At 41.1% G+C, this 26,194-nt stretch overlaps 1 protein-coding gene and 2 gene segments (V, D, J or C); 1 reads left to right on the top strand and 2 right to left on the bottom strand.

Annotated features, from left to right (window-relative positions):
- Positions 1 to 550, bottom strand: LOC131535186 (immunoglobulin heavy variable 3-43D-like). The segment is given in 2 exon segments: positions 1 to 308; positions 420 to 550. Coding segments are annotated over 2 exon segments (351 nt in total).
- A 2,430-nt stretch (positions 551 to 2,980) lies between these two features.
- Positions 2,981 to 8,320, top strand: LOC131535173 (uncharacterized). The gene is made up of 3 exons (XM_058768184.1): positions 2,981 to 3,095; positions 3,215 to 3,574; positions 7,143 to 8,320. Exon 3 carries the CDS (start codon positions 7,427 to 7,429, stop codon positions 8,318 to 8,320), a length of 894 nt encoding a protein of 297 aa, XP_058624167.1. The 5' UTR covers positions 2,981 to 3,095; positions 3,215 to 3,574; positions 7,143 to 7,426.
- A 4,296-nt stretch (positions 8,321 to 12,616) lies between these two features.
- Positions 12,617 to 13,119, bottom strand: LOC131537086 (Ig heavy chain V region 5A-like). The segment is given in 2 exon segments: positions 12,617 to 12,933; positions 13,045 to 13,119. Coding segments are annotated over 2 exon segments (351 nt in total).
- Positions 13,120 to 26,194: the final 13,075 nt, after the last annotated feature.

Raw genomic sequence — 26,194 nt, 5'->3', positions numbered from 1 at the left:
TCACTGTGTTTCTTTGGCACAATAATACACAGCTGTGTCTTCAGCTCGCATATTCTGTCCTTGCAGTGTTATTGTGTTACTGGACGTGTCTCTGGTGATACTGAACTTGCTTTTCAGCGAATCCTTGTAGTATAAGCCTCCACTATACCCGATCATTCCAATCCACTCCAGAGCTTTTCCTGCAGGCTGACGAATCCAGGCTGTAGCATAGTCAGTAACTGAATAAGAGACTTTACAGTTGATAGTGAGAGTGGCATCAGGACGGACAATCAGAGACTCAGGCTGAGTGAGTTCATATGAATCAATACCTGTATCAAATCAGATAATACCAGTTAATAAGAGAGCATGATGTTTAAAAACTGTTAACGAGCTTTTTAGCAACAAAATGATGTATCACACAGAAAGTAGACTAAACTTACAGGATATCACTGCCAGAAGCAGCACTAAAGATGAAGAGATCATGGTTTGTTTCACAACACAGTTTGAATGAACTGAAGCGATTCTTCACTCTCTCTAGTGATCAGATGAATGTATAAACTGCTGTTTAAATATGCAGCAGGAGATTTACATAATCATACAGAGCTACTAATCAAATCTACATGCTACAAACAACAAGAATATTGGGATTACATGAAAAAGAATCGCACTTTCTTTTTAAATTTATTGAGGGCAAAATCCGATTAAACTGCATTCCTACATTTTTTTAGTTTTCTTATGTTATTATTATTTTCATATATAAGGACATAAACATCAACATTACCAGCATTGAGTGATTTTTAAAACACCAGAAAAGACAAATATAGTAAAATGTTTCTTATTTTCTTTACACTACAGATAAATACATTTTATGTTATTACACATTAAATATAAAGCTGTTATTTATAACATTATTTATATTTATATTATTGACATTTCACCTGACAGCAACAACATCAGTAATTAAGCACTGGTTCTGTTGGATCAGTAAGTCTTTCTTATAAATGTTAGCAATACGTTTCATTGCTTCAAATGTAGCAAGAAAAAAAAAACATATTAATTCCTACAATATCGCAGATCTGCTAAAATGGGCATTACATGAAGGCAGAGAGTGTCCTCATTTGTAATATCAGCAGTTTTTCATCAAAGATGAATAACTTTACTGCTTAAAAAAAATTACTGGTAATCTAAAATGTATTTTATGTGATAAATTGTAATGAAGTTTCTAATTGAATTCAAAAATGTTATCTAATCTGATTAAACCTTGTTGACTGTATTAGGTTACACCAATAAAGTTCGGTCTGCAGGTAATTTCCTAGACATTTGTTGGGCTGTAAAACACCGGTGTTACAAACTGCTATATAAAACATGAATAAATAATGACATTCAGAAAAAGAAAAAAAAAATCCTTTGAAATGGGGTAAAAGTCATTTTTGTATGTCTGTATAATATGTAGGGAGGTCATTCTGCTGCTTGTTTATTCAAGATGTTTTGATCAGAACTGCTTGTGTTTGTATCACAGCGTGCTCTCTCTCTGTTGCAGTAATACACAGCTGTGTCCTCAGTCTGCATATTCTGTCCTCGCAAATTCACTGTGTTGCTGGAAATGTCTCTTGTAATTTGAAATCTACTTTTCAATTCATCACTGTAATATGTGCTTCCGCTACTACATATCTCTCCAACCCATTCCAGAGCTTTTCCTGCAGGCTGCCGAATGAAGTGAGTGCAGTAGCTGCTGTCAGTCACTGAATATCCAGAGATTTTACAGGGTGAGTGTCAAAACTTGACCAGGACTTAAGACCATAGATTCAGTCTGTGTCAGTTCAACACAGTGGACACCTGAGGGGACATTTATGGCTAGATATTTTAGAGATATGGCAACATTATGTATAACCAAGAGTATTGAGAGAGATCATGGTTTGAGACTTGCAAGAACAAGCTGCTTATTTTCATCCTAAATAAAGAGGATGAAGAGGAATATTTGCATACAATTCTGCATATGTCAGTATGTACAAATGTTCAATATTTTATACATCTGCAAGGTTGTGTCAATTTCTTAAGTAGGCTTCTTTGACAATGTTAATAACTGTCAGTGAACAGACCCTGTCATCAAAGCTGGTGACCTCATACAATCAAACAGCAATACTTTTGAGATTACATGGCATTTACTGTGAACTTTATTTTAAATAAATATTTGCTTCTGAAAACAGACAATATTATTCTCTGAATACTTAATTAATGTGAATGAATGACTGGCTATTGTTATCCATGAAATTACCTAAACAAAACTCATCTTAGCACTGCACATAAGCTGCATGAAGAGACATTTAGATGTGGCATTTATTCATTTAGACTGTATTTATAATTGCATAAATAATGGTATTAATGGAATAATAAATAATGGAAAATAAATAATGGAAAATAATGTAATATGCCTACTTTTAGACGGGAAACTTAAAAACGGCCAGCAGGTGGCAGAAGTTCGTGATTGAATCACTGAGTCATTCAAATGATTCTTTCAAAACGGCTGAATCCTTCAGGAGCGAATCAAATGACTGTTTTTATGAATGGCTCAGTGAATCAGTGATTCGCCCAAGACAACGCTGATTTGGATTCGAACACAAACGAAACAAAAACAGCACTCTTGCTCGTGTCGTATTGCCTAAGTGTCAGGAGCATTTTTTGCTCGCATATCTTTAAATTTCCGAGTTAGCAGCATGCATATTAAAACAACATTATAAATGACTAAAACATATATATATAATGATTGATAAGAACCAAGTGCAAAGCCGCTATGGAACTGAGCTCGAATAGCTTCAGCGTCAGCGACTTTTTATAGGACAAAATCGCTGTCAATCAAAGGGAGATGCAGACCCTCCAATCATCACGAAGAAGCCCGGAGTCCAGGCCAGCCCACTCCTCCATTCACTCCCAAAGACGCTGAGCGTCCGTGGGCGGGACATAATCGCAGCATTTATCCAATGACCGTCTAGTTTCGAAGCACTGAAAAAAACTGTTCAAAGCAGCCCCATTGAAGTCAATGGACGCTAGGCTTCAACGGGGAAATGCACTGACTCTACGGGAGTGTATGAGAAGGAAATCGAGTCAGCCGACCTGCTGTATGTAGCTGATTCTGAACGAACTCGTCTTCGAGATGAACGTGTTCTAACCTTTGAAATGTGATGGAGCATCACTTAACCATTTCTCCTGTGTTTTTCTCCTTCTCTAACTGGCTCAGAACAAGAACCACCTGAAGACTCCCTGTAATGAGACCTCACCCTCACAATGAGTCTCTTCACTGGGTTTGGCAAGTCTTTCCCTGTTCTTTGTGAAAAAGTGCCAGTTCCCAAGTATGATTACATCACATTTTATTGGTGTAATCTATAGATTGCCCCTGCTGACTATATCCAGTATACTATACTGACTATACAGTATACTATACTGACTATAACCCTATATAAATTGATGCATAATTTTTTCTCCTCTCCATGTCAGTAGGGAAACCATACATTCACACTCCTTTCTGTGAGTAACTGGAGCACTCCCTTGCCGCACAGCCAACTATAGTGGAGACTGTTCAAGGACAGCATGCTTTATAGTATGTAAATAAGTGCATAACAAAACAACATACATAAAATATATGATTAAATGGGTAAAAAGTTTTAAGTTATTTTAAATTTGAATATACTACAAATATATATTTATATATTAATAATGGAGGGGTGCACAAGAATCAAAAACATTAAACGAGATTAATTCCCACTTAATCTTAAAATATCTTCACTTATTTGGAATGAATTTCCAAAGACAACAAACTTAACATTTACCATGAGATTAATAAAATGACAATGAACATTAAGATGAGATTGCACTTGACTAACATACGTTGTTATGTTACGTTGATGTAACATAAGTTGTTAGAACACGCTCACACACACGCACTGTCTCACTAACTCAATGTATTCCAATTGCCTGCTATGAACTTCCTGGAACTATTTAAGTTCTACGTGAATCACGTGATGATCGAGCGTTCCGAACTTCCGTTGTCGCAACTCTGTCTCTCTATTGCTGCGTCCCAATGTGCCTACTTATACTACGCCTATACTTTTGAGTGTATAGTAGAAGAGTAGGCAAGCTTTGGGACATACTATCACGTCACACAACTGCGTCTTTAACGGTCTCTATCGCACCTGTTACACGCACCCTGTCACTGTAAACTGGCCTGTCAATCATCTTGTCACAGTTAACATCCTCCACATTTCATTTCATTTAACTTCTTTTTTTGTTTTGTTTTGTATTGCAAAAATTTTAGAAATATACAAGAACAGGAAAACAAGACATGAATATATTCCTACAAAGAACAATCATAAAAATAAAGACAAAAAACTAATATTCTGAATTTGCGTACATCAAATTATGGAATTATCTATACAGAAAAGTGCAAAAATAAAATTACATAATTTTAGAAAAGCTGTCATAGTGCATCAAAAATTTGGCACTCTTTTTGTTATTTGTAAGTCTTAGAGATGAAACAAGAGAATCAAATTCAGAAAGAAAAAGGGGGAAAGACAAAGGAGATTTAAGCCACTTTTGCTCATGAATGAAGAATTTTGCATTCAATATAAGAAAATTAGCATATTCAACAGGTTGTAGCTTTGGATTTTCATAATAAAAAATAACATCTTTGAGGACGAAGGTATGGGTCACATTTGTAAGGTTAGAAACATAGGTACTTAAGTCAACCCATAATTTGTTGGTAACACCACAATCAAAAAACAAATGGGAAGCTGTTTCTTCAACAAAACCACAAAACGAGCAAGACTCATCAACATCAGAATATTTAGAAATAGACAAATTAACGGGATAAATTTTATGAAGGATTTTATAATGAACATCCTTAACTTTGTTAGATATACAAAATTTCCTTGGCAAAAGCCAGGCCTTTCTCCAATTTATATTTGTTATAAAGGAACCCCAGTAGAAATTCCCTCTTGGAGTAATCTTTCTCTTTGTCTGAAATATTTTGCGAATATGTTTGTTATTGCATTTCCGATCTAAAATATCAATACCACCCAAACGTAAAGCCGGATAAACACTGTTGCCTTTACTGAATTTGAGGTGACTTTTAATTAACTGGGTTAAGCCTACTGGGATGGCTCTCATCAAAGTATTATATTCCTTTGGTGGGACTGGAAAATTATAGAGATTCATAAATTGTTCATAAGTTAAAATATTACCAAAATCATCAAACACAGACAGAATACAGTTCAAGTTATTATTAAACCATCTAGGGGAAAAAATAGACTTATTTCTAACAGTTATATCAGCATTATTCCAAAGGAGAACTTTGTTGGGGGAGAAACCATGGACAAAACACAATGTCCATGAAAGAAGACATTGCTGATGGAAGTATTAAATTTTAGACCTGAGGCACATGCAAATTGTTCAACCAATTCCAGAGCTTTTGTCCTCCAAAAACAGCGTAGTGTCATCATCTAGCTGCGCAATTTTGATCTCCCTGTCAAATACTGAAATTCCTTTCAAATTATCATCTTGGTTAATTCTTAGTAACTCTGTGGCTAAAATAAATTAAAAAATGGGGAGATTGGACAGCCCTGTCTGACACCACGATATATGTTAAACCTCTTAGAAGTGTCAAACTTCACAATCACTGAGCTGTTAAAACCTGTATAAAACATGGTTACAGTTTCTATAAATGCTTTACCAAATCTAAATAATTCTATAGAGTACAAAAAATAAATTTGTACTCTATGGAGTCGAAAGCTTTATGAAAGTCAAGAAAGAGTATGAGACCATTTGAATGAATTAGATCTGAATAATCCAGCAAGTCCAGCACTAATCTTACATTGTTAGAAATGTGACGGCCTTTCATGAATCCAGATTGAGATTCTGAAATAATATTGCCTAAACCATAACTTAATTTTTTAGCATATCATTAAATTTTTGATTTTTTAACAAGGTATTATTAAGTTTCCAATAGCCCTTCATTTTATTTAACTTCGTACCGTATAGAGAATGAAAATGTGACGTAATGCCACGTTGAGTTCTGGGAAACTGCTTTGTTTATCCGCCATATTTGCAGGATAGCGCTGCCTTTCTGCTATTGAGTTTAGGGCAGTATTTGATTTTTTTTTTTTGTCGTGTTTGTGAAAATTGTCACCATTGTATGTCATTCATGCTGCATCAAGAATTGCAATAGTAACTCAGATCATCGTTCAGAGAGAAAACTGGATAATGCAGTATGTTTTTTGCTTTTTAAAAACACCAAATAAAGCAGGTCGCGGAGAGACGCCGAATGTTAATGTCACTGATTAAACCCAACCCACTGCCTCTCACTCAATAAAAGAATCACATTTCTGTGTGTTTTTTAAAGATTTGATTTTGTTGGTTTAATAATTAACTTACTTTGCTAGTATGACTCTCAATAGGCTTGTGAATTAGCAGAACTTGAACAGGACCCTTTCTGAAATGCTTAAAGTGGCTTAATGGACCAATACACAAAATTGTAAAGCATATACTATGTGCAGATACGCATAATAAGCTCAAAATGTGAACGCAACACGTTTATTCACATTAAGCATTGTCCTCTCATAAGAACACGCTTAATGCACTGAGACAGTGATAATAAAAGACCACATTCTGTACACACTTTACTTATAATAAATCATAATATGTGTGGAAAAACAGATGAGCGCAAAATATGAACATTAAATATCACTGTCTTAATCCATTTTTTTTTTTTATTTGGGTCACTGTGACTCATTTTGCTGGATCAGGTCACATATTGGTTCAAATAATACATTACTTGGTGATAAATGATGTATTTGTTTCATTACAAGGCTTTTTTTAATGGAATTTTGTTGTACAAGCTGAATTCATGTCTATAATGTCATTATGACATTTGAAAACCTTTTGTGTCTTTGTGAAAATCAGACTGTTAAGAAAAGTCTTCAGAAACACTTTGTAGCATTTGGACCAATAAGACACACAATTTTGCATTTGATTTAACAAATCAATTAGTTATTAGATTAATGTGGCGAGGGGGGCGTGGTTAGCAGGATCTGCAGCGGGAGAGAGAGACTGGAGAACGAGCGGTGAGTAAGTGGGTCAAGTGCAAGATGACACTCACCTGTTTCTCGTTCCAGTGATTGGCGTGGAGAGACTAAAAGTCACCGTGGGGCAGACAGTAGACAGAGGAACCAGACTGAGGACTCGGGAGGGCAAGAACCGTGGCTGAGCAGAGACTCACCAAAGTGCTGTGAACTTATATGATTTGAAGGTGCCGGAGTGCACAACTTTTATTTTGGTGAACATAAATAAATTTTTCCCGAGCCTCAGTTACGCCGAATCCGACTTCTTCCTTCCTTCATCCGAACTTTGCTACACTGGTGCCGAAACCCGGGAAGGAAGAAGCCCGGCCGCCGCCATCATGCAGTCCCCGCCGAGCTCGCCGTTTGCGGAAGTCATCCAATCGCTCGCGGGCCTCCACCAAGAACACCATCAGGCGCTGCTGGAGATGCGGGACGATCAGGAGCGCCGTTTCCGCTCCCTGATGCAGGCCCAGCAGGAGGACCGCGAGCTGTTCCGGAGCTGGATGGACCAGGAGGGACGGGCCGGGGGGCCGTCCTCAAGAAACTCCACCGGCCCCTCTCACCTGCCCCTAAATAAAATGGGGCCACAGGACGACCCAGAAGCTTTCCTTGATTTGTTCGAGAAGTCGGCCGAGGCATGTGGGTGGCCACAAGACCAATGGCCGGTGCGTCTCATACCTCTGCTGTCGGGGGAGGCCCAGGTGGCGGCCCAACAATTGCCCGTCCAAAACCTCCTGGTCTTCACCGACCTCAAGCGAGCCATCCTCCAGCGGGTCGGCTGGAGCCCAGAACAACATCGCCAGCGGTTTCGGTCACTGGAGCTGGGCGATAGTGGCCGGCCCTTCGTGCTCGCTCAACAGCTCCGGGACGCTTGCCGCAGATGGCTGTTGGCCGGGGGAGGCGACGTCGAGCAGATCCTCGACCGAGTGGTGCTGGAGCAGTTCATCGGCCGTCTGCCGAGAAAGACGGCAGAGTGGGTCCAGTGCCACCGCCCGACGTCGCTAGACCTGGCCATCCAATTGGCGGAGGACCAGATGGTGGCGTGCCCAGGAGTCGGCGAATCCCTGCCAGCGGTTTCTCTCTCTCTCTCTCTTCCCCTATTGTTTCCCCTCGTCCTGTCCCACTTCCCAGGTCCCGTCCGGGCATTTCTCTTCGGGTCCCACCCCGGGGAAGGGGTGGGCTGCCTCAGAGGCCGTCGCTGGCACAAGGGTGCTGCCCAGGGGCGGGGCTAGCCAGCACGGGACCACAGCAGTACCTTTTCCTCCACTCTCTCCACGCCAATCTCTTGACCCACTTCCTGCCACTAGGCGGGCGGGAGGCCTGGGCCGGCCTGTTGGCGGTGCGGGGACCCAGGGCACTTCATGGACCGGTGCCCAGTGATGGAGGTGGGGGCACTGATCCGGGTCCCGGACAGCCCACAGGCTGCCCCCGATCAAGCTGGCCTGTACCAAATACCTGTGAGTATTAAGGGGTACTTACCTCGCTTTGGTGGATTCGGTTGTAACCAGACCTCGATCCACCAAAGCCTGGTTCGCTCGAGGCATTGGATAAAAGCCGCGTGGTTTCGGTTCGGTGCGTGCACGGGGATATGGTGAAGTACCCTCTAATGTCTGCACTCATTCAATTTCGGGGACAAAAGCATAGTGTGGAGGTGGCAGTTAACCCGCACCTCCGACATCCGCTGATTTTGGGGACAAATTGGCCAGCTTTTAGTCAAGTATTGGGGTGTTTAGGTGCGGATGTCTCTTGTGGAGAGAGGCAGCTGGAGAATGGAGTGGACGCGCAGGTGGGAGTGGCTGAGCCGGGGCTGCGAGATACTGAGCTGGTGGAACGGAGCGCGAATGAGAGGCTAATCCTCTCTGAACGCGATGATTTTCCCCTGGAACAGTCCCAGGATGAGTCCCTAAAATGGGCATTTGAACAAGTCCAGACCATCGACGGTCAGCATCTCCAACCTGCCCGCCCACTCTCCTATCCCTATTTTGCTGTGTTAAAGGATCGGTTGTACCGAGTGACACAAGACACTCAGTCAAAGGAGGTTACAACCCAGTTGTTAGTTCCTAAAAGCCACCGGGAAATGCTATTCCAGACGGCTCATTGTAATCCGATGGCGGGACATTTAGGGCAGGCAGCGACATTGAATCGTCTCATGGCCCGGTTTTTTTGGCCGGGCATTCACGAGAATGTGCGCAGGTGGTGCGCGGCTTGTCGTGAATGTCAGTTGGTGAATCCACCGGCCTCCCCAAAAGCGCCGTTGCGCCCTCTTCCTCTAATGCAGGCCCCCTTCGAGAGAATTGGTATGGACCTCATCGGGCCATTAGAACGATCAGCACGCGGGCATCGCTTTGCATTAGTTTTGGTGGATTATGCAACCCGATACCCTGAAGCAGTGGCGCTTCGCAACATTTCAGCGAAAAGTTTTCATTAATCTCCCGAGTGGGAATCCCGAAGGAGATTCTCACTGATCAAGGCACGGCGTTTATGTCACGTACGTTACGCGAACTGTACGAATTATTGGGCATTAAATCGATTCGCACCAGCGTCTATCACCCACAAACGGACGGACTGGTGGAACGATTTAACCGCACATTAAAAACCATGATTCGGAAGTTCGTCCATGAAGACGCCAAAAATTGGGACAGGTGGCTGGAACCCCTCTTGTTCGCTGTGCGGGAGGTCCCGCAAGCCTCCACGGGGTTTTCCCCCTTCGAGCTTCTTTTTAGGCATCAGCTTTTAGGGTGCTGGACGTCCTGAGAGAAACTTGGGAGGACGGGACTTCTGATAGCCGAAGCGAAATTCAATATGTGCTGGACCTGCGAACAAAACTCCACACTTTGGGGCGGCTGTCCATGGAGAATTTGTTACAGGCCCAGGACCGGCAGAGCCGGCTGTACAACCAGGGGACCAGGCTACGTAAATTTGCACCGGGAGAGAAAGTACTTGTATTGCTTCCTACGTCTAGCTCTAAATTACTCGCCAAGTGGCAAGGACCCTTTGAGGTCACACGGCGAATTGGGGATCTTAATTATGAGGTAATTCGTACCGACAGGAACGGAGCACACCAGATTTACCACCTCAACCTCCTCAAAAAGTGGAATGAGGCGGAGTCAGTGATGCTAGCGACGGCAGTGAGCGGAGAGGAGGATCTAGGGCCAGAGGTAAGCACCAAGCCACAATCTCTAGCTCTGGCCCCTGGCGGTGACCACCTCTCGGCCTCGCAGCTCACTGATGTAGCTAAGCTACAGGCCGCGTTTGCGGATGTGTTCTCGGCCCTGCCGGGGCGAACTAATCTCATACAGCACCACATAGAGACCGAGCCGGGCGTGGTGGTTCGCAGCCGGCCATATCGTTTACCGGAACACAAAAAAAGGTAGTTCAGGCAGAATTAGAGGCAATGCTAGAGATGGGAGTAATAGAGGAATCCCACAGCGATTGGGCGAGCCCGATAGTTTTGGTACCTAAAACGGACGGCTCTGTGTGATTCTGTGTGGATTATCGCAAGGTGAATGCTGTGTCGAAGTTCGACGCATATCCAATGCCGTGAATCGACGAACTGTTTGATCGGCTAGGTACAGCTCGATTTTATTCGACACTGGATTTAACTAAGGGATATTGGCAGATCCCCTTATCACCTTTATCCAAAGAAAAAACAGCCTTCACAACGCCGTTCGGATTACACCAATTCGTTACGCTTCCGTTCGGGTTATTCGGGGCGCCGGCCACGTTTCAGCGCCTCATGGATAAAATTCTGCGGCCGCATGCTGCATATGCCGCTGCATATCTAGATGACATTATCATCTATAGTAACGACTGGCAGCGGCATATGGAGCATTTGCGGGCTGTACTGAGTGCGCTGAGGGGGGCCGGACTGACGGCTAACCCGAAGAAGTGTGCGGTTGGGCGGGTGGAGGTCAGGTATCTGGGCTTCCACTTGGGCCACGGGCAGGTGCGTCCCAAATTAATAAGACCGCAGCGGTTGCGACCTGCCCGAGACCCAAGACCAAAAAGGAGGTGAGGCAGTTCCTGGGGCTGGCGGGATATTACAGAAGGTTTGTACCTAATTATTCGGACCTCACCAGCCCGCTGACTGACCTCACTAAAAAGGGAGCGCCAGATCCGGTCCAGTGGACGGAGCTGTGTCAGCAGGCTTTCACCCAGGTAAAGGCTGCTCTGTGTGGCGGACCGCTTCTGCACTCTCCTGACTTTTCTCTCCCCTTCTTGCTGCAGACAGATGCGTCGGACAGGGGGCTTGGGGCCGTCCTGGCTCAGGAGGTAGAGGGTGAAGAACGGCCGGTGCTGTACATCAGCCGCAAGCTCTCTAAGAGAGAGACGATGTACAGCACCATTGAGAAGGAGTGTTTGGCGATCCGGTGGGCTGTTCTCACCCTCCGCTATTATCTCCTGGGACGGGAGTTCACTCTCTGTTCGGACCACGCACCCCTGCAGTGGCTCCACCGCATGAAAGATACCAATGCGCGGATCACCCGTTGGTATCTGGCTCTCCAGCCCTTTAAGTTCAAGGTGATCCACAGGCCGGGGGCTCAGATGGCGGTGGCAGACTTCCTCTCCAGGAATGCAGCGGGAGAGAGAGACTGGAGAACGAGCGGTGAGTAAGTGGGTCAAGTGCAAGATGACACTCACCTGTTTCTCGTTCCAGTGATTGGCGTGGAGAGACTAAAAGTCACCGTGGGGCAGACAGTAGACAGAGGAACCAGACTGAGGACTCGGGAGGGCAAGAACCGTGGCTGAGCAGAGACACCAAAAGATCACCAAAGTTCTGTGAACTTATATGATTTGAAGGTGCCGGAGTGCACAACTTTTATTTTGGTGAACATAAATAAATTTTTCCCGAGCCTCAGTTACGCCGACTCCGACTTCTTCCTTCCTTCATCCGAACTTTGCTACAATTAACAAATAGTCACAGACCCCTCACCCAATACACATACTCGGTGCCAGTAGGTCTGTCAATGACTTCAGGCCCCCGTTTCCATGGCAACCCATCAGATAACACTAGTTTTATTGCTCAAAGGAATGCCACCAGAGCAACTCTCACTACCTCTTTCCTATAGGAAAGACATTTTGCCATAAAAATGGACTCTTCTCTAATTAATTCATAGGAAAACCTTTCTTTGACTGAACATACATATCATTCAGGTCATTGTGTATATTATTACTGTTCTTGTATATGTTTTTGTGTATTGTATACTGTTTTATGCATGCTTATGATAGATCACTTGTTAATATAACTTTAACTCATACCATGTCTGGTCTCTATCAATTCGTCTTCGGATGATCTAATCGAGAGTGAATATTACATGTTGATACCTATGCAACATATTAGTGTCCCAAGAATCTTTAATAGTTTGTATATCAACTTCCAATCCAACCCCTTTGCAAATTACCATGCTCAGAGACAAGGAGTGATAAAAAAATTAAAATTGTAATTATTTATATACAATTCCCTTTTAAGCTAATTCGCGACAACTTTTAATTTGTACTATGATGATGTTTTTGTACAGGGAGGCTATTGGTGTCTGTCACTGTGTTTCTTTGGCACAATAATACACAGCTGTGTCTTCAGCTCGCATATTCTTTCCTTGCAGTGTTATTGTGTTACTGGACGTGTCTCTGGTGATACTGAACTTGCTTTTCAGCGAATCCTTGTAGGCTAAGCCTCCACCAGTCCAGATCACTCCAATCCACTCCAGAGCTTTTCCTGCAGGCTGACGAATCCAGGCTGTATGCTCACTTGTAACTGAATAGGAGACTTTACAGTTGATAGTGAGAGTGGCATCAGGACGGACAGTCAGAGACTCAGGCTGAGTGAGTTCATATGAATCAATACCTGTATCAAATCAAATAATACCAGTTAATAAGAGAGCACGACATTTAAAAACTGTTAACAAGCTTTTGATCAACAAAATGATGTATCACACAGAAAGTAGACTAAACTTACAGGATATCACTGCTAGAAGCAGCACTAAAGATGAAGAGATCATGGTTTGTTTCACAGCACAGTTGGAATGAACTGAAGCGATTCTTCACTCCCTCTAGTGATCAGATGAATGTATAAACTGCTGTTTAAATAAGCAACAGGAGATTTACATAATAAGCTACTAATCAAATCTACATGCTACAAAAATGTTCATTTTTAAGGTTCATATTATTTATTGCTCTCATTAGAGACTTTATGACATGTTTTGTTTAGGTTTTTTTCTCTACTGAACATGAACTGATTTTACAGCATTTTCTTCTCCATCTTTTCTAATTCTTTTTGAGTCATTTGAGAACTTGAAAAAATGCTCGAAAAAAACTCTTGAAATATGATAATTCATTTGCACTTTTACAGGTGCGTCTCAATAAATTAGAATGTCGTGGAAAAATTCATTTATTTCAGTAATTCAACTCAAATTGTGAAACTTGTGTATTAAATAAATTCAATGCACAAAGACTGAAGTAGTTTAAGTCTATGGTTCTTTTAATTGTGATGATTTTGGCTCACATTTAACAAAAACCCACCAATTCTCAATAATCTCAACAAATTATAATATGGTGACATGCCAATCAGCTAATCAACTCAAAACACCTGCAAAGGTTTCCTGAGCCTTCAAAATGGTCTCTCAGTTTGGTTCATTAGGCTACACAATCATGGGGAAGACTGCTGATCTGACAGTTGTCCAGAAGACAATCATTGACACCCTTCACAAGGAGGGTAAGCCACAAACATTCATTGCCAAAGAAGCTGGCTGTTCACAGAGTGCTGTATCCAAGCATGTTAACAGAAAGTTGAGTGGAAGGAAAAAGTGTGAAAGAAAAAGATGCACAACCAACCGAGAGAACCGCAGCCTTATGAGGATTGTCAAGCAAAATCCATTCGAGAATTTGGGTGAACTTCACAAGGAATGGACCGAGGCTGGGGTCAAGGAATCAAGAGCCACCACACACAGACGTGTCAAGGAATTTGGCTACAGTTGTCGTATTCCTCTTGTTAAGCCACTCCTGAACCACAGACAACGTCAGAGGCGTCTTACCTGGGCTAAGGAGAAGAACTGAACTGTTGCCCAGTGGTCCAAAGTCCTCTTTTCAGATGACAGCAATTTTTGTATTTCATTTGGAAACCAAGGTCCTAGAGTCTGGAGTAAGGGTGGAGAAGCTCATAGCCCGAGTAGCTTGAAGTCCGGTGTTAAGTTTCCACAGTCTGTGTTGATTTGGGGTGCAATATCATCTGCTGATGTTGGTCCAATGTGTTTTTTGAAAACCAAAGTCACTGCACCCGTTTGCCAAGAAATTTTGGAGCACTTCATGCTTCCTTCTGCTGACCAGCTTTTTAAAGATGCTAATTTCATTTTCCAGCAGGATTTGGCACCTGCCCACACTGCCAAAACCACTTCCAAGTGGTTTGCTGACCATGATATTACTGTGCTTGATTGGCCAGCCAACATGCCTGACCTGAACACCATATGGAATCTATGAGGTATTGTCAAGAGCAAAATGAGAAACAAGAGACCAAAAAATGCAGATGAGCTGAAGGCCATTGTCAAAGAAACCTGGGCTTCCATACCACCTCAGCAGTGCCACAAACTGATCACCTCCATGCCACGCCGAATTGAGGCAGTAATTAAAGCAAAAGGAGCCCCTATCAAGTATTGAGTACATATACAGTAAATGAACATACTTTCCAGAAGGCCAACAATTCACTAAAAATGTGTTTTTTATTGGTCTTATGAAGTATTCTAATTTGTTGAGATAGTGAATTGGTGGGTTTTTGTTAAATGTGAGCCAAAATCATCACAATTAAAAGAACCAAAGACTTAAACTACTTCAGTCTGTGTGCATTGAATTTATTTAATACACGAGTTTCACAATTTGAGTTGAATTACTGAAATAAATGAACTTTTCCACAACATTCTAATTTATTGAGATGCGGCTGTATATTCATATGTATGAGGGATTGTTTGACTTTTCTTTTAAGATGTTTTAAAGCAGAACTGCTTGTGGTTTATCACTGTGGTCACTCTCATGCATCATAAGACACGGCTGTGTCCTTCATCATCATATTCTGTCGTTATAGAGTTATTTTGTTCCTCTAAGAGTCTCTGGTAACTTAAAGTCTGATTTTTAGTTTGTCACCATGTGTATCCTCTACCAAACATCTACACATGAAAAGACATGCATTGTGTTACAGCAGTCAGACATGCCTTTGTGCTGTGCAATGTTTGAGCTTTTATAGTGAACTTCACTGCATACTATCACCAGCGATGGTATATCACCTCATTAGGCTCTCATTAGATTTTTATTTTTTTTTAATTCTCTGCTGCCACCTGTTGAACTGTCGTGACAAGAGATGAAACAGCCAGTGTGGTTTTTGTTCAGCCGTACAACCCCTTTGTGTCACAGTGAGTCTCTTGCACAGTAATACATGGCTGAGTCTTCTGCTGTCAGGCCTGATAGTTTCAGATACACCATACTCTTTGAATTATCTCTGGTGATTTCAATTCGTCTGCTGAAAGAGTCGGAGAAGTCATGGCTATTGCCATAACTATAAAGACGTCCCATCCACACAAGTGGTTTTCCAGCTTGTTGTCTGATCCAGTGCATGCTACAGCAGCCAAAGCTGAACCCAGATCCTCTACAGGACAGAGTCAGAGTTTCTCCAGGCTTTTTCACAACTGTGCTTTCAATGGACTCCATACTTTTACATTTTATACCTGAAAAGAAGATTGAAAAGATGGATTTCATTTGGAATCTGTTTACCCTCGAACTGATAATAGACTTGAGGAAAACTCACGTTGTAGGCTGAATGAGAGCAGCAGTAAACAGAGTGCATCTTGAAAGTGGTGATGTAACACTTCAGATCCAGTCAGCAGCACATAAATACTAACAGGATTGCTTTGATTTGCATTGGGAGGGTCACAAGGTGCAATCATGAATGAAGGGCCAAACTATTAAAGAATTATATGACAAACCATTACCAGTGTGAGTGATGAAAAATGTATTAATTATATTCTGAATATGTATGTTTTCATTTACTGTTGCCTAATACAGAATTCTCTGTAGACACAATTTAATAAAATCATTTTCTGCATTTATTTTTTTATTTGTTGATTGTACTTGTTGCATCCAAACATATGCTCATGCTATTTGCAGTGTCAGCTCGATAACATATGTATCCTGCTGCTTGGTAACTGAATCAAACAGAACAGATCACAGTAAAAAAAAAAGAGAAACTGAAAGAATAAATAGTCTCATTTGGGAACAAGTGCTTCTGTTAAACTAATTAACTAATCAATTCAGCAATAACCAAATGTCACTAAAATGTATTTGCTCCCTTATTACATGATGTTGAATACAACATCATGAAGTTTCAGCAAAACATTCAGCTCTGCTGTAAGTGAGCATATTTTCATTATTTTTAAAACTGACTGAATCAGTTAACTCTTTTTAATCAACTGAAACCTAACACTGTAAATAACTGAAATAAACAAGTGAATATTAACGCTGTAAATAATTGAAATATGGATATACATATATTACATATATATGTATATTATTCTTATATACATGTTTTAATTTGTTGAAAAGAGTTACATTATTCAGTCAGTCTTAAAATGAACAAAATAATATGTAAAACAATATTCAGTAATATGCCCTCATTTGTATTATGATGTTTTTACAAGTAGGCTGTTAGTGTCTGTCACTGTGTGTGTTTGGCACAATGATACTTCAGCTCGCATATTCTTTCCTTGCAGTGTTATTGTGTTACTGGACGTGTCTCTGGTGATACTGAACTTGCTTTTCAGGGAATCCTTGTAGGCCAAGTCTCCATCACTCCAGATCAATCCAATCCACTCCAGAGCTTTTCCTGCAGGCTGACGAATCCAGGCTGTAGCATAGCTTCTAACTGAATATGAGACTTTACAGGTGATAGTGAGAGTGGCATCAGGACGGACAATCAGAGACTCAGGCTGAGTGAGTTCATATGAATCAATACCTGTATCAAATCAAATACCAGTTACTAGGAGAGCATGACGTTTAAAAACTGTTAAGAAGCTTTTGATCAACAAAATGATGTATCACACAGAAAGTAGACTAAACTTACAGGATATCACTGCCAGAAGCAACACTAAAGATGAAGAGATCATGGTTTGTTTCACAGCACAGTTTGAATGAACTGAAGCGATTCTTCACTCTCTCTAGTGATCAGATGAATGTATAAACTGACTCATGCCTGCTGTTTAAATATGCAACAGGAGATTTACATAATCACACAGAGCTCCTAATCAAATCTACATGCTGTAGAACCTGGTTGAAAAGAACGCACACACATGAGTTTAACTTAAGAACATTCCACTGGAACTGATCTTCAGTCATCGGCTCGTAAAAGTTACAAATGACCAACCCAACGCCCAAAGTATCTAACTAAGCTTCTTGTCTGTTCTCCTTATCATCTCATGAAGCTGGGAGGGGAACATCTGGCCATCCCTTGAAGAACCAATCTTCAATGTTATTCCTGACCAGTTTACCATAAATAAAGTCGAATAAACAGACAGTACAAAGCACGGGGAATCTGGACATGCTCCAGCACAGACCCTCCCTGAATCCCCTGACTGCTTTTGACCATAATTCAATGATGGTATCAACAAGGAAAGACAGATATACGTGACCAGACCTCAACAAACCTACAGCACGGTCAGCCTCATGACCTCATAACAAAACCCCTTTTTCTTCACTGCATTCCAAAAGGAATGCGCCTTTTTTCTCTTCTTCTCCAAAAAGAACACCCAAACTTTTATGGACAAAGGATCTTCAAAAGGACAATCCAGAAAAGACTGCTGCTATTAAAGCAATATACTCAAGAGACAATATATATATGAATGTGGTATTCTATGTTTCATTTATCTTACTGTAGTTATCAGAACTTCTGATATTTTAATCTATGACTTAACCCGTTTAGTAGGTAAAATTATAGATATTCGATGTGACAACTATCTCATGTTTGGTATTAAATTACACATTATGTTGATTCCAACATGGTGAAACAGATGAATGCTGACTTTTAGTATCATAAGGTATGATTATAACACTTTATAGAAATCTGCTAGGATATTTCCTCCAGGTGACATATTTATGAGCAGATAATGTATGCACGAAAAAGAAGTCGTGCTGGGCGGGGCTCCGCCCTACAGAGACAATGTGATTGGGTCAGACAGTGAACAGGATGGACTTAATTCTGTCCGATAAAAACAGACACCCCAACTTTGAAAAGTTCACAAAAGAACGGGTTGAACAACTGGTGAAACTGCAAGAAACTTGGCTGAATGTCTGGGCGTTGCGAAACATCTGGCTGATCATCTAAAAGACTTCAACGCCCTGTCCACGTCTGACCAAAGAAAACTTGCAAAGCTGCCACGTAAGAACTTCAAACTCGCTATTCGCGCGCTACCAGAAAGCCATCAAATCCAAAAGGAGGAATCCCGAGTGACGTCACGCCGACAACAACACATCAGCAGGAAAGTCCGGGGCTTCCCTCCAGCAACCCCTCAAGAAGTACAGCCTTCAATTCAACTTCAACTCACAGCAAGTAAAACAAACAAATCTCTTATTCGCTGAAGCTGATTGAATTGAATGAATCGTTAAAAGATAACAATAACTGAGTCTTCTGTTTGTGACGTCCCCAAGGTCGTCCTTATTCTCAAGAAAAGAGAATAGTTTAACTTTCTTCAAACTGCTTTGATCTTGCCATAATGTGTGTATGTGTTTTGGTTATTTGTATTGTACCCTAGAATAGTAAATAAACTCTCGATTCATTTTTAATGAATAGTCTGGTGCCTTGATTTTCAAATCTTAAATTATTTGCCATAGATCGTGTTACCTGTTGCTCAAACTAAATTTCCCAATCAATTCTGTATTCTTATCAACAATAAGAAGCATTGCTAAATTATACTGCATTAATACTCGCTGGTCGAGTCGTTAATAAGGTATAAATTATACAATTTTGATTAATATCAATTAATCAGATCAAAACCGAATTTCTACGATTTGGTTCCCTAAAGCTAAAATTTATAAATGAAGGATAAAACCTTACAAAATTATTACAATGCTACAAAACATATTCATGTTAGGGTTAATATTATTTATTGCTATCTTAAAATATGGTATGAAAATATGGCATCCAGTATGCACTTTTATATTCCTATGTATGAGGATTTTTTTTTTTTTTTTACTTTTTATTCAAGGTGTTTTAGATGAGAACTGCTTGTGGTTTATCTGTGTTCACTCTCGTGCATCGTAAGACACTGTTGTGTCCTTCATCGTCATATTCTGTCCTTATAGTTATTTTGCTCCTGTAAGAGACTCTAATAACTTAAAAATCAGATTTTTAGTTCGTCACCATAAAATGTAAATCCACTACAACAAATCTACACATCAAAAGACACACATGTGTTGAGCTTTTATTGTGAACTTCACTGCATATAGTCACCAGTGACATCATCTCATTAGGCTGCATTTTACAGATTTTTTATTCTCTGCTGCCACCTGTTGACTTCTAGTAACAAGAGATAAAACAGCCAGTGTGGTTTTTGTTCAGCTGTACAAGACCTTTGTTTCATTGTGAGTCTCTTGCCCAGTAATACATGGCTGTGTCTTCTGCTGTCAGGCCTGGTAATTTCAGATACACCATAGTCTTTAAAGGGATAGTTCACCCAAAAATGAAAATTTTATGTTTATCTACTTACCCCCAGTGTATCCAAGATGTAGGTGACTTTGTTTCTTCAGTAGAACACAAACAAAGATTTTTAACTCAAACCGTTGCAGTCTGTCAGTCATATAACGGCAGTCAATGGGATCCACGGCTTTGAGAGTCAAAAAAATATACACAGACAAAACCAAATGAAACCTTGCAGCTCGTGACGATAAATTGAGGTCTTAAGACACAAAACAATTGGTCTGTGCAAGAAACTGAACAATATTTATATAATTGTTTTACCTCTGATCTAAACAATGAGTGACGTATATGCGCGACAGATCGCTTCGGCGCATGCGTCTACTATGCCAGAGCACATTGACACGTCACACGTCATTATGTTGTGAACGTGCTCAGGACAGTTGGACATTGCGGTGGATCAGAGGTAAAAAATGATATAAATACTGTTCAGTTTCTTGTCAGTGTATGTTTTTTTTGACTCTCAAAACCGTGGGATAGATTAACAACACATTTGATGGAATGCATGCCATATGTCATGACTTATGATTAGCTGATGGCAATTGTATGTTACTGAAGGAATTTTTTTTTTGCAATGATTTCTATTAGAAATTGGGGGAATCGTTGTGGGGCCCCCAATAGCTTTGGGCTCTGTATTGTGTCCCTCTTTTTCCCAATAACGATGCCTGTGTATGTAGGCCTACATTAAATGAAAATTTACATGAGAAATATTCATTAAAGCAGTAATTCTGTAAACACTGTTTTGCATTCTCTGCAGTAACTTAAATAACTTGAAATAATGTACTCCAATGCAGATCTGGTGATCATGGGCCATTGGATTAAGACTGAGGGCCCCCTGTTGAAACAAAATCAGTACAAATATTGCTAAAAAATATCCTGACATTATTTCATAACAAGGTGTTTGTCTTTGCTTGTCAGTGTAAATAATTATTGGCAGTAGGAATGTATTGCTTTGTTATACTAGGGACTTTAAGCAACAGTTGCGAATGGAACGGCTACGTTGACTGGAAGGAAGCTGTTACACCGCCGTAGCCGAGAACATATAAATCATTAAGCAACTGTAAACTAGACAGCACAACGCAGCATTCAGTCATTTATTTAAATACAAATTATGGATTATGAGAAGGATGTTTAGGCAATAATTACATTGTTCTCTTTACATATCTTTAGTCTCAGTGCTACCTGAGGTGTTGTTGCCAACAGCAGACATATCTTTGTACAAACAAAAAATATTGTTAAAATTAGCTTTTAATTAGTTTAAAACATAATCAACACAGATTAAATGAAAGACTAATGGTAGAATCGTATACTGATGGAATTAAATGGTATAGACCAGGGATCCTCAAATCTGGCCCACGAGATCCACTTTCCTGCAGAGTTTAGCTGTAACCCTAATCAAACACACCTGAACATGCTAATCAATATCTTCAGGATCATTCGAAAATCACAGACTGGTGAGTTTGATCAGGGTTGGAGCTAAACTCTGCAGCAGATTGGCCCTCCAGAGTAAGATTTGAGGAACCCTGGTATAGACCATAAAACACAACATTTAACTACATAAGCTGTCACGTTGTAACGACTACGGCAAAACAGCTGTTCTCCCGTAGTAGACGGTTACAGTAGAATGCCATGAAGTAGCAGCTGAAGTCGCGAACACGCAATATGACGTTGGAATGCCGTTTCCATTCCAGCAGTGGAGGCGCTGCTTAAAGTCCCTACCTTCTTGCCTTGGCAACTGTCACCAGATCCCACAGATTTATATATCCTGGTGGGGACTTAAACCCAAGGGCATAGGTTTGCTTTTGACATTGGTGGGGACATAATAGAATTCCCCGCCCCCCCCAAAAAAACCCACCCAATCATTCCGTACTTTTGATAGACCTTGGACCGCAGTTTCATGTCATTGCTATAGTAACGAACACAACTTTCACGCACATGAGATTGACAGATAAACCGCACGCTCTTATTTCAGTGTTGTTTTTTCGTATTCTGTGGATATTTCAGCAAACAGTTTGCTGTACATTCAGTTTAAAAACATTAAGTTAAATTTAAAGACTGTCCGCGACCACGGCGACTCAGGATGCTGTTCCAAATCCTGCTGCACCACAAAGTGCCACTCACAATGGCTAGTTTCCCATAAAATCACATTATATTTGTCCCAAATTACTGTAAACGTACATAATGTCTTCATCCTAGGCTGCAAGATTGTGTGTTGTGCATCTTTCAGCTCAACGTTTGTCTTTCTGTCTGTATTATATAGAGCAGGGGTCACCAAACTTGTTCCTGGAGGGCCGGTGTCATGCAGAGTTTAACTCCAACTCTAATCAAACACACCTGAACCAGCTAATTAAGGCCTTGCTTGGTATACTTGAAACTTCAAGGCAGGTGTGTTGAGGCAAGTTGGAGCTAAACTCTGCAGGACACCGGACCTCCAAGACCGAGTGTGGTGACCCCTGATATAGAGAGCTAATAATAGCCATAGATCGTGCTTTCTCTTTCCATTTGCTATGTTTTGTCAAACACCGCCAAACTAATTCAAACTTTGTTGATTCCTGAAGTGAACTTTTCTATTAACTGTTTTGGACTGCTGTCTTGATGAACTTGGTGCGATGTGAGTGATAGACACTGCCTTACGTTCTTATATTACTCCGCCCATGGGCCATGTATTAAATACACGTCCTTGAATGCGCGCAGTTTTCTAGCATATTTACTTCAGCTTATCAGGTAATATCAATGGTATATGACATATTTCAGATGCATCCGAAATTACAAAAACATACAGCGCCACTACGGTTTCTGGGCCCCCTGGACAGCATATTCATTCTGGCTAATTGTTTGATCAAAATTATTGCTACGGACAATTTGGTAGTCACTGGATATTGGTAGGGACATGTCCGTGGCATCCCCATGGGTACAAAAGCTTATAAATCATACAGAATGAGTTTTGTTTGAGAAAGTAAAAATGCAGAAAGTTTCTTGTAAGGGGTAGGTTTAGGTGTAGGGCGATAGAAAATACGGTTTGTACAGTATAAAAGCCATTATGCCTATGGAGAGTCCCCACAAGGACAGCTGACCAGGCATGTGTGTGTGTGTGTGTGTGTGTATTGTATTGTAGATACTTTTATTTGTATTGTTTATACTTTTCTTTCTTAAGCAAATAACTGTCTACTGTCTTTCTCTCTCTCTGGATATTTTTGTGCATGTCTCTTGTTGTTTTGTGTCACTGTGAGTCTTGTGCATAGTAATACATGGCTGTCTTCAGTCTGCATGTTTTGGCCTGCTGCTGGACGTGTCTCTGAAGATCCTGAACTTGTTTTTTAGTCTTTCATTAGCATGTGTCTCCACTGCAGCAAACTCTTCCAATCCACTCCAGTCCTCCAGAAGCTTGTCGTATCCAGTTTGTGCAGTAGCCACAGGTAGACAGTGAATAGCCTGAGACTTTAAAAGAGAGACTCAAAGGTTGGCCAGGCTTTAGTTTTTTAGAGTCTGGCTGAGTGAGTTCAATACTGCAGACACCTGGAGAAAGAAGCATTTGAGTTCAAAACGATGTTAAATATGAAAATTAATAACAGCATTGTATTATTTCTTGATAACATACTTGGTGTTGCAGAAAACAGCAGCAACAGTATCCACCCAGTCATGATGTTTAATTTGTGCTCTTAACTGTGCACTAAGTATGCAACATAATTAGCCTGTGTATGTGCACATCCATAAATTAGGAGGAGTCATGAAAGATTTGCATCGTGGAAATCCTCTTTCTTCACAAGCAAAAGCATATACTCTAATTGATATTTTGCGTCATGCATTAATAGTCGTCCTTACAGACAACTGCAGCATATTTTATAAAGAAAATTGCACTGCACAGACAAAGGCTGCATGTTGTTTGAGAGTTAATTTGAGTATCATTTCCAGCTATTACCACTATAATATGCTTATCTAGAAACGATACCCACACTACAGATGTGAGGTTATGCACGAGGTTTACATATTTTGCCTTTTTGGTCTTCATGTAGGACAAGTATACAAGCACACAATGTTTTACCACATTATAGGAGCATGACATACTTACCCATAATGCTGATTTAATGTCAGTAAGGGTCTAAAGAAGGGTTTACAGAGCTATATTTTAGCTTAGTAGCATAAATATGATGCATTTTTATAACTTATAGACTGTTGGGCTATGAAAAATAAATATTACAAACTTACTGTCAGGTTTGGCTGAGTGTCTGTGTTTCTGGAAGAGACCATGATAATTTAAAATCTGCTTTTCAGTATGTCACCTCTATTCAACCATCCAACACAGCATTATAGAGCAGCCTGTCATGCAGTGAACGCAACTCAATTACACAATAACAAATTCATTTTAATGGCCAGAAAACATTTTACACATTTTAATGGCAGTAATAATTTTGACAGTCATAAGTTAAAGAGGTGCTGTAAAACAAATCTCTGTATGAGCCCTTAAAAGGATAGTAAGCTATAAATATCAAAATTCTGTCATCATTAACTCACCCTCACATTCTTGTAAAATTATATGTATGTATGAATGTACAGTATGCATGTATTTTTCAACTGTTTTTGTCCATATAATAAAAGTCAGTATATCCAAAACAACAATGGATATCACTGGCCTAATTAAACAAAAATATTAAGACATTTTTAACAAAATATTTTGTTTAAATTTCAAACCTGTATGACTTTCTTTATTATTATATATCTGTATTACTAAAGATGATTGCATGTTTATACGTACAGATAGCAGATATGTTGTTTGTTTGTTTTCACTGAAACATGGCTGAACGACAACATCCCGGACTCCGCCATTCAGCTGCACGGACTAACTTGCTACCGCGCGGACAGAGATTCATCACTGTCTGGTAAGACTCGCGGTGGTGGCTTGTGTGTGTACGTCAACAAAGAATGGTGTAACAATGCTGGGGTAGTGACAAAACACTGTTCATCGCTGGTGGAGTTTATGTTTGTGAAGTGTCGACCGTTCTATCTGCCGCGGGAGTTCACGGCCATTGTTATTGTCGCGGTATACATCCCACCGTGCGCAAACGCAAAGGACGTGCTTCGCGAGCTGTACAGCGCCATCAGCGAACAACAAACAAATAACCCCGACGGCTTTTTCATCATAGCCGGTGACTTCAACCACGCAAACCTAAAGACAGTTTTGCCAAAGTTCTACCAACATGTGAACTTTGCAACAAGGGAAATAACACACTGGACTTTGTTTACACAACAGTTAAGGCGCATACAAAGCTGAACCCCGCCCCCACCTCGGGTACTCAGACCACATCTCTGTTATGCTAATCCCAGCATACAGACCACTTCTGAAACTGGCCAAACCGGTTCACAAACAGATCAAGGTATGGCCAAACAATGCCACCTCAGCACTGCAGGACTGCTTCCAGGACACAGACTGGAACATGTTCAAAGAGGCGGCCACCTACAACAACCACACAGACCTGCAGGAGTACACTGAAACTGTGACTGCTTACACCCAAAAGTGCACTGATGATGTGACAGTCACCAAGACCATCACCACACGCGCCAACCAGAAGCCATGGATGACAGCAGAGGTTCGTGGGCTGCTAAAGACCAGAGATGAAGCATTCAGATCAGGAGATAAAGCAGCCCTCAAAACCGCAAGAGCCAATCTGTCCCGCAGCATCAAAAATGCAAAACGGTCATATGCTCAAAAAATCAACAATCACTTCACAGACAGCAGTGACACACGGAGCCTGTGGCAAGCTATTCAGACCATCACAGACTACAAGCCCCGGCCACAGGCCTGTGATGATGACACATCCCTCCCAGATACACTCAACCACTTTTACTCACGGTTTGAAATGCAGAATGACACACCTGCACAAAAACTGCCCACACCTCCCAACGATCAGGCGCTCTGTCTGTCTCCAGCCGACGTAAGGAAGACCCTATCTAGGATCAACCCACGCAAGGCTGCGGGTCCCGACAACATACCTGGCCGTGTACTGAAAGACTGTGCTGCACAGCTGACAGATGTCCTAACAGATATCTTCAACACCTCGCTGAGCCAGGCAGTCGTCCCCACATGTCTCAAATCCACAACAATCATACCGGTACCAAAGAAATCACCTGTGTCCTGTCTAAATGACTACCGTCCCATAGCACTGACTCCAATCATAATGAAGTGTTTTGAGAGGTTAGTCATGCACAACATCAAAACCAGCCTCCCCAACACACTCGACCCGCTCCAGTTTGCATACCGTCCGAACCGCTCTACGGACGATGCAATTTCCTCCACTCTCCACCTGGCTCTTACCCACCTAGAAAATAAAGACTCCTACGTTAGAATGCTGTTCATTGACTTCAGCTCAGCATTCAACACAATAAT

The sequence above is a fragment of the Onychostoma macrolepis genome, chromosome 03, assembly GCF_012432095.1.
Source record: "Onychostoma macrolepis isolate SWU-2019 chromosome 03, ASM1243209v1, whole genome shotgun sequence".
Taxonomy (NCBI): Eukaryota; Metazoa; Chordata; class Actinopteri; order Cypriniformes; family Cyprinidae; genus Onychostoma; species Onychostoma macrolepis.
The sequence above is the reverse complement of the archived record's forward strand: the minus strand, read 5'-3'. Positions and strand labels throughout refer to the sequence as shown.

Coding starts and splice junctions, on each gene's coding strand:
- LOC131535173 (XM_058768184.1), top strand. CDS start 7,427: ATGCAGTCCCCGCCGAGCTCGCCGTTTGCGGAAGTCATCCAATCGCTC.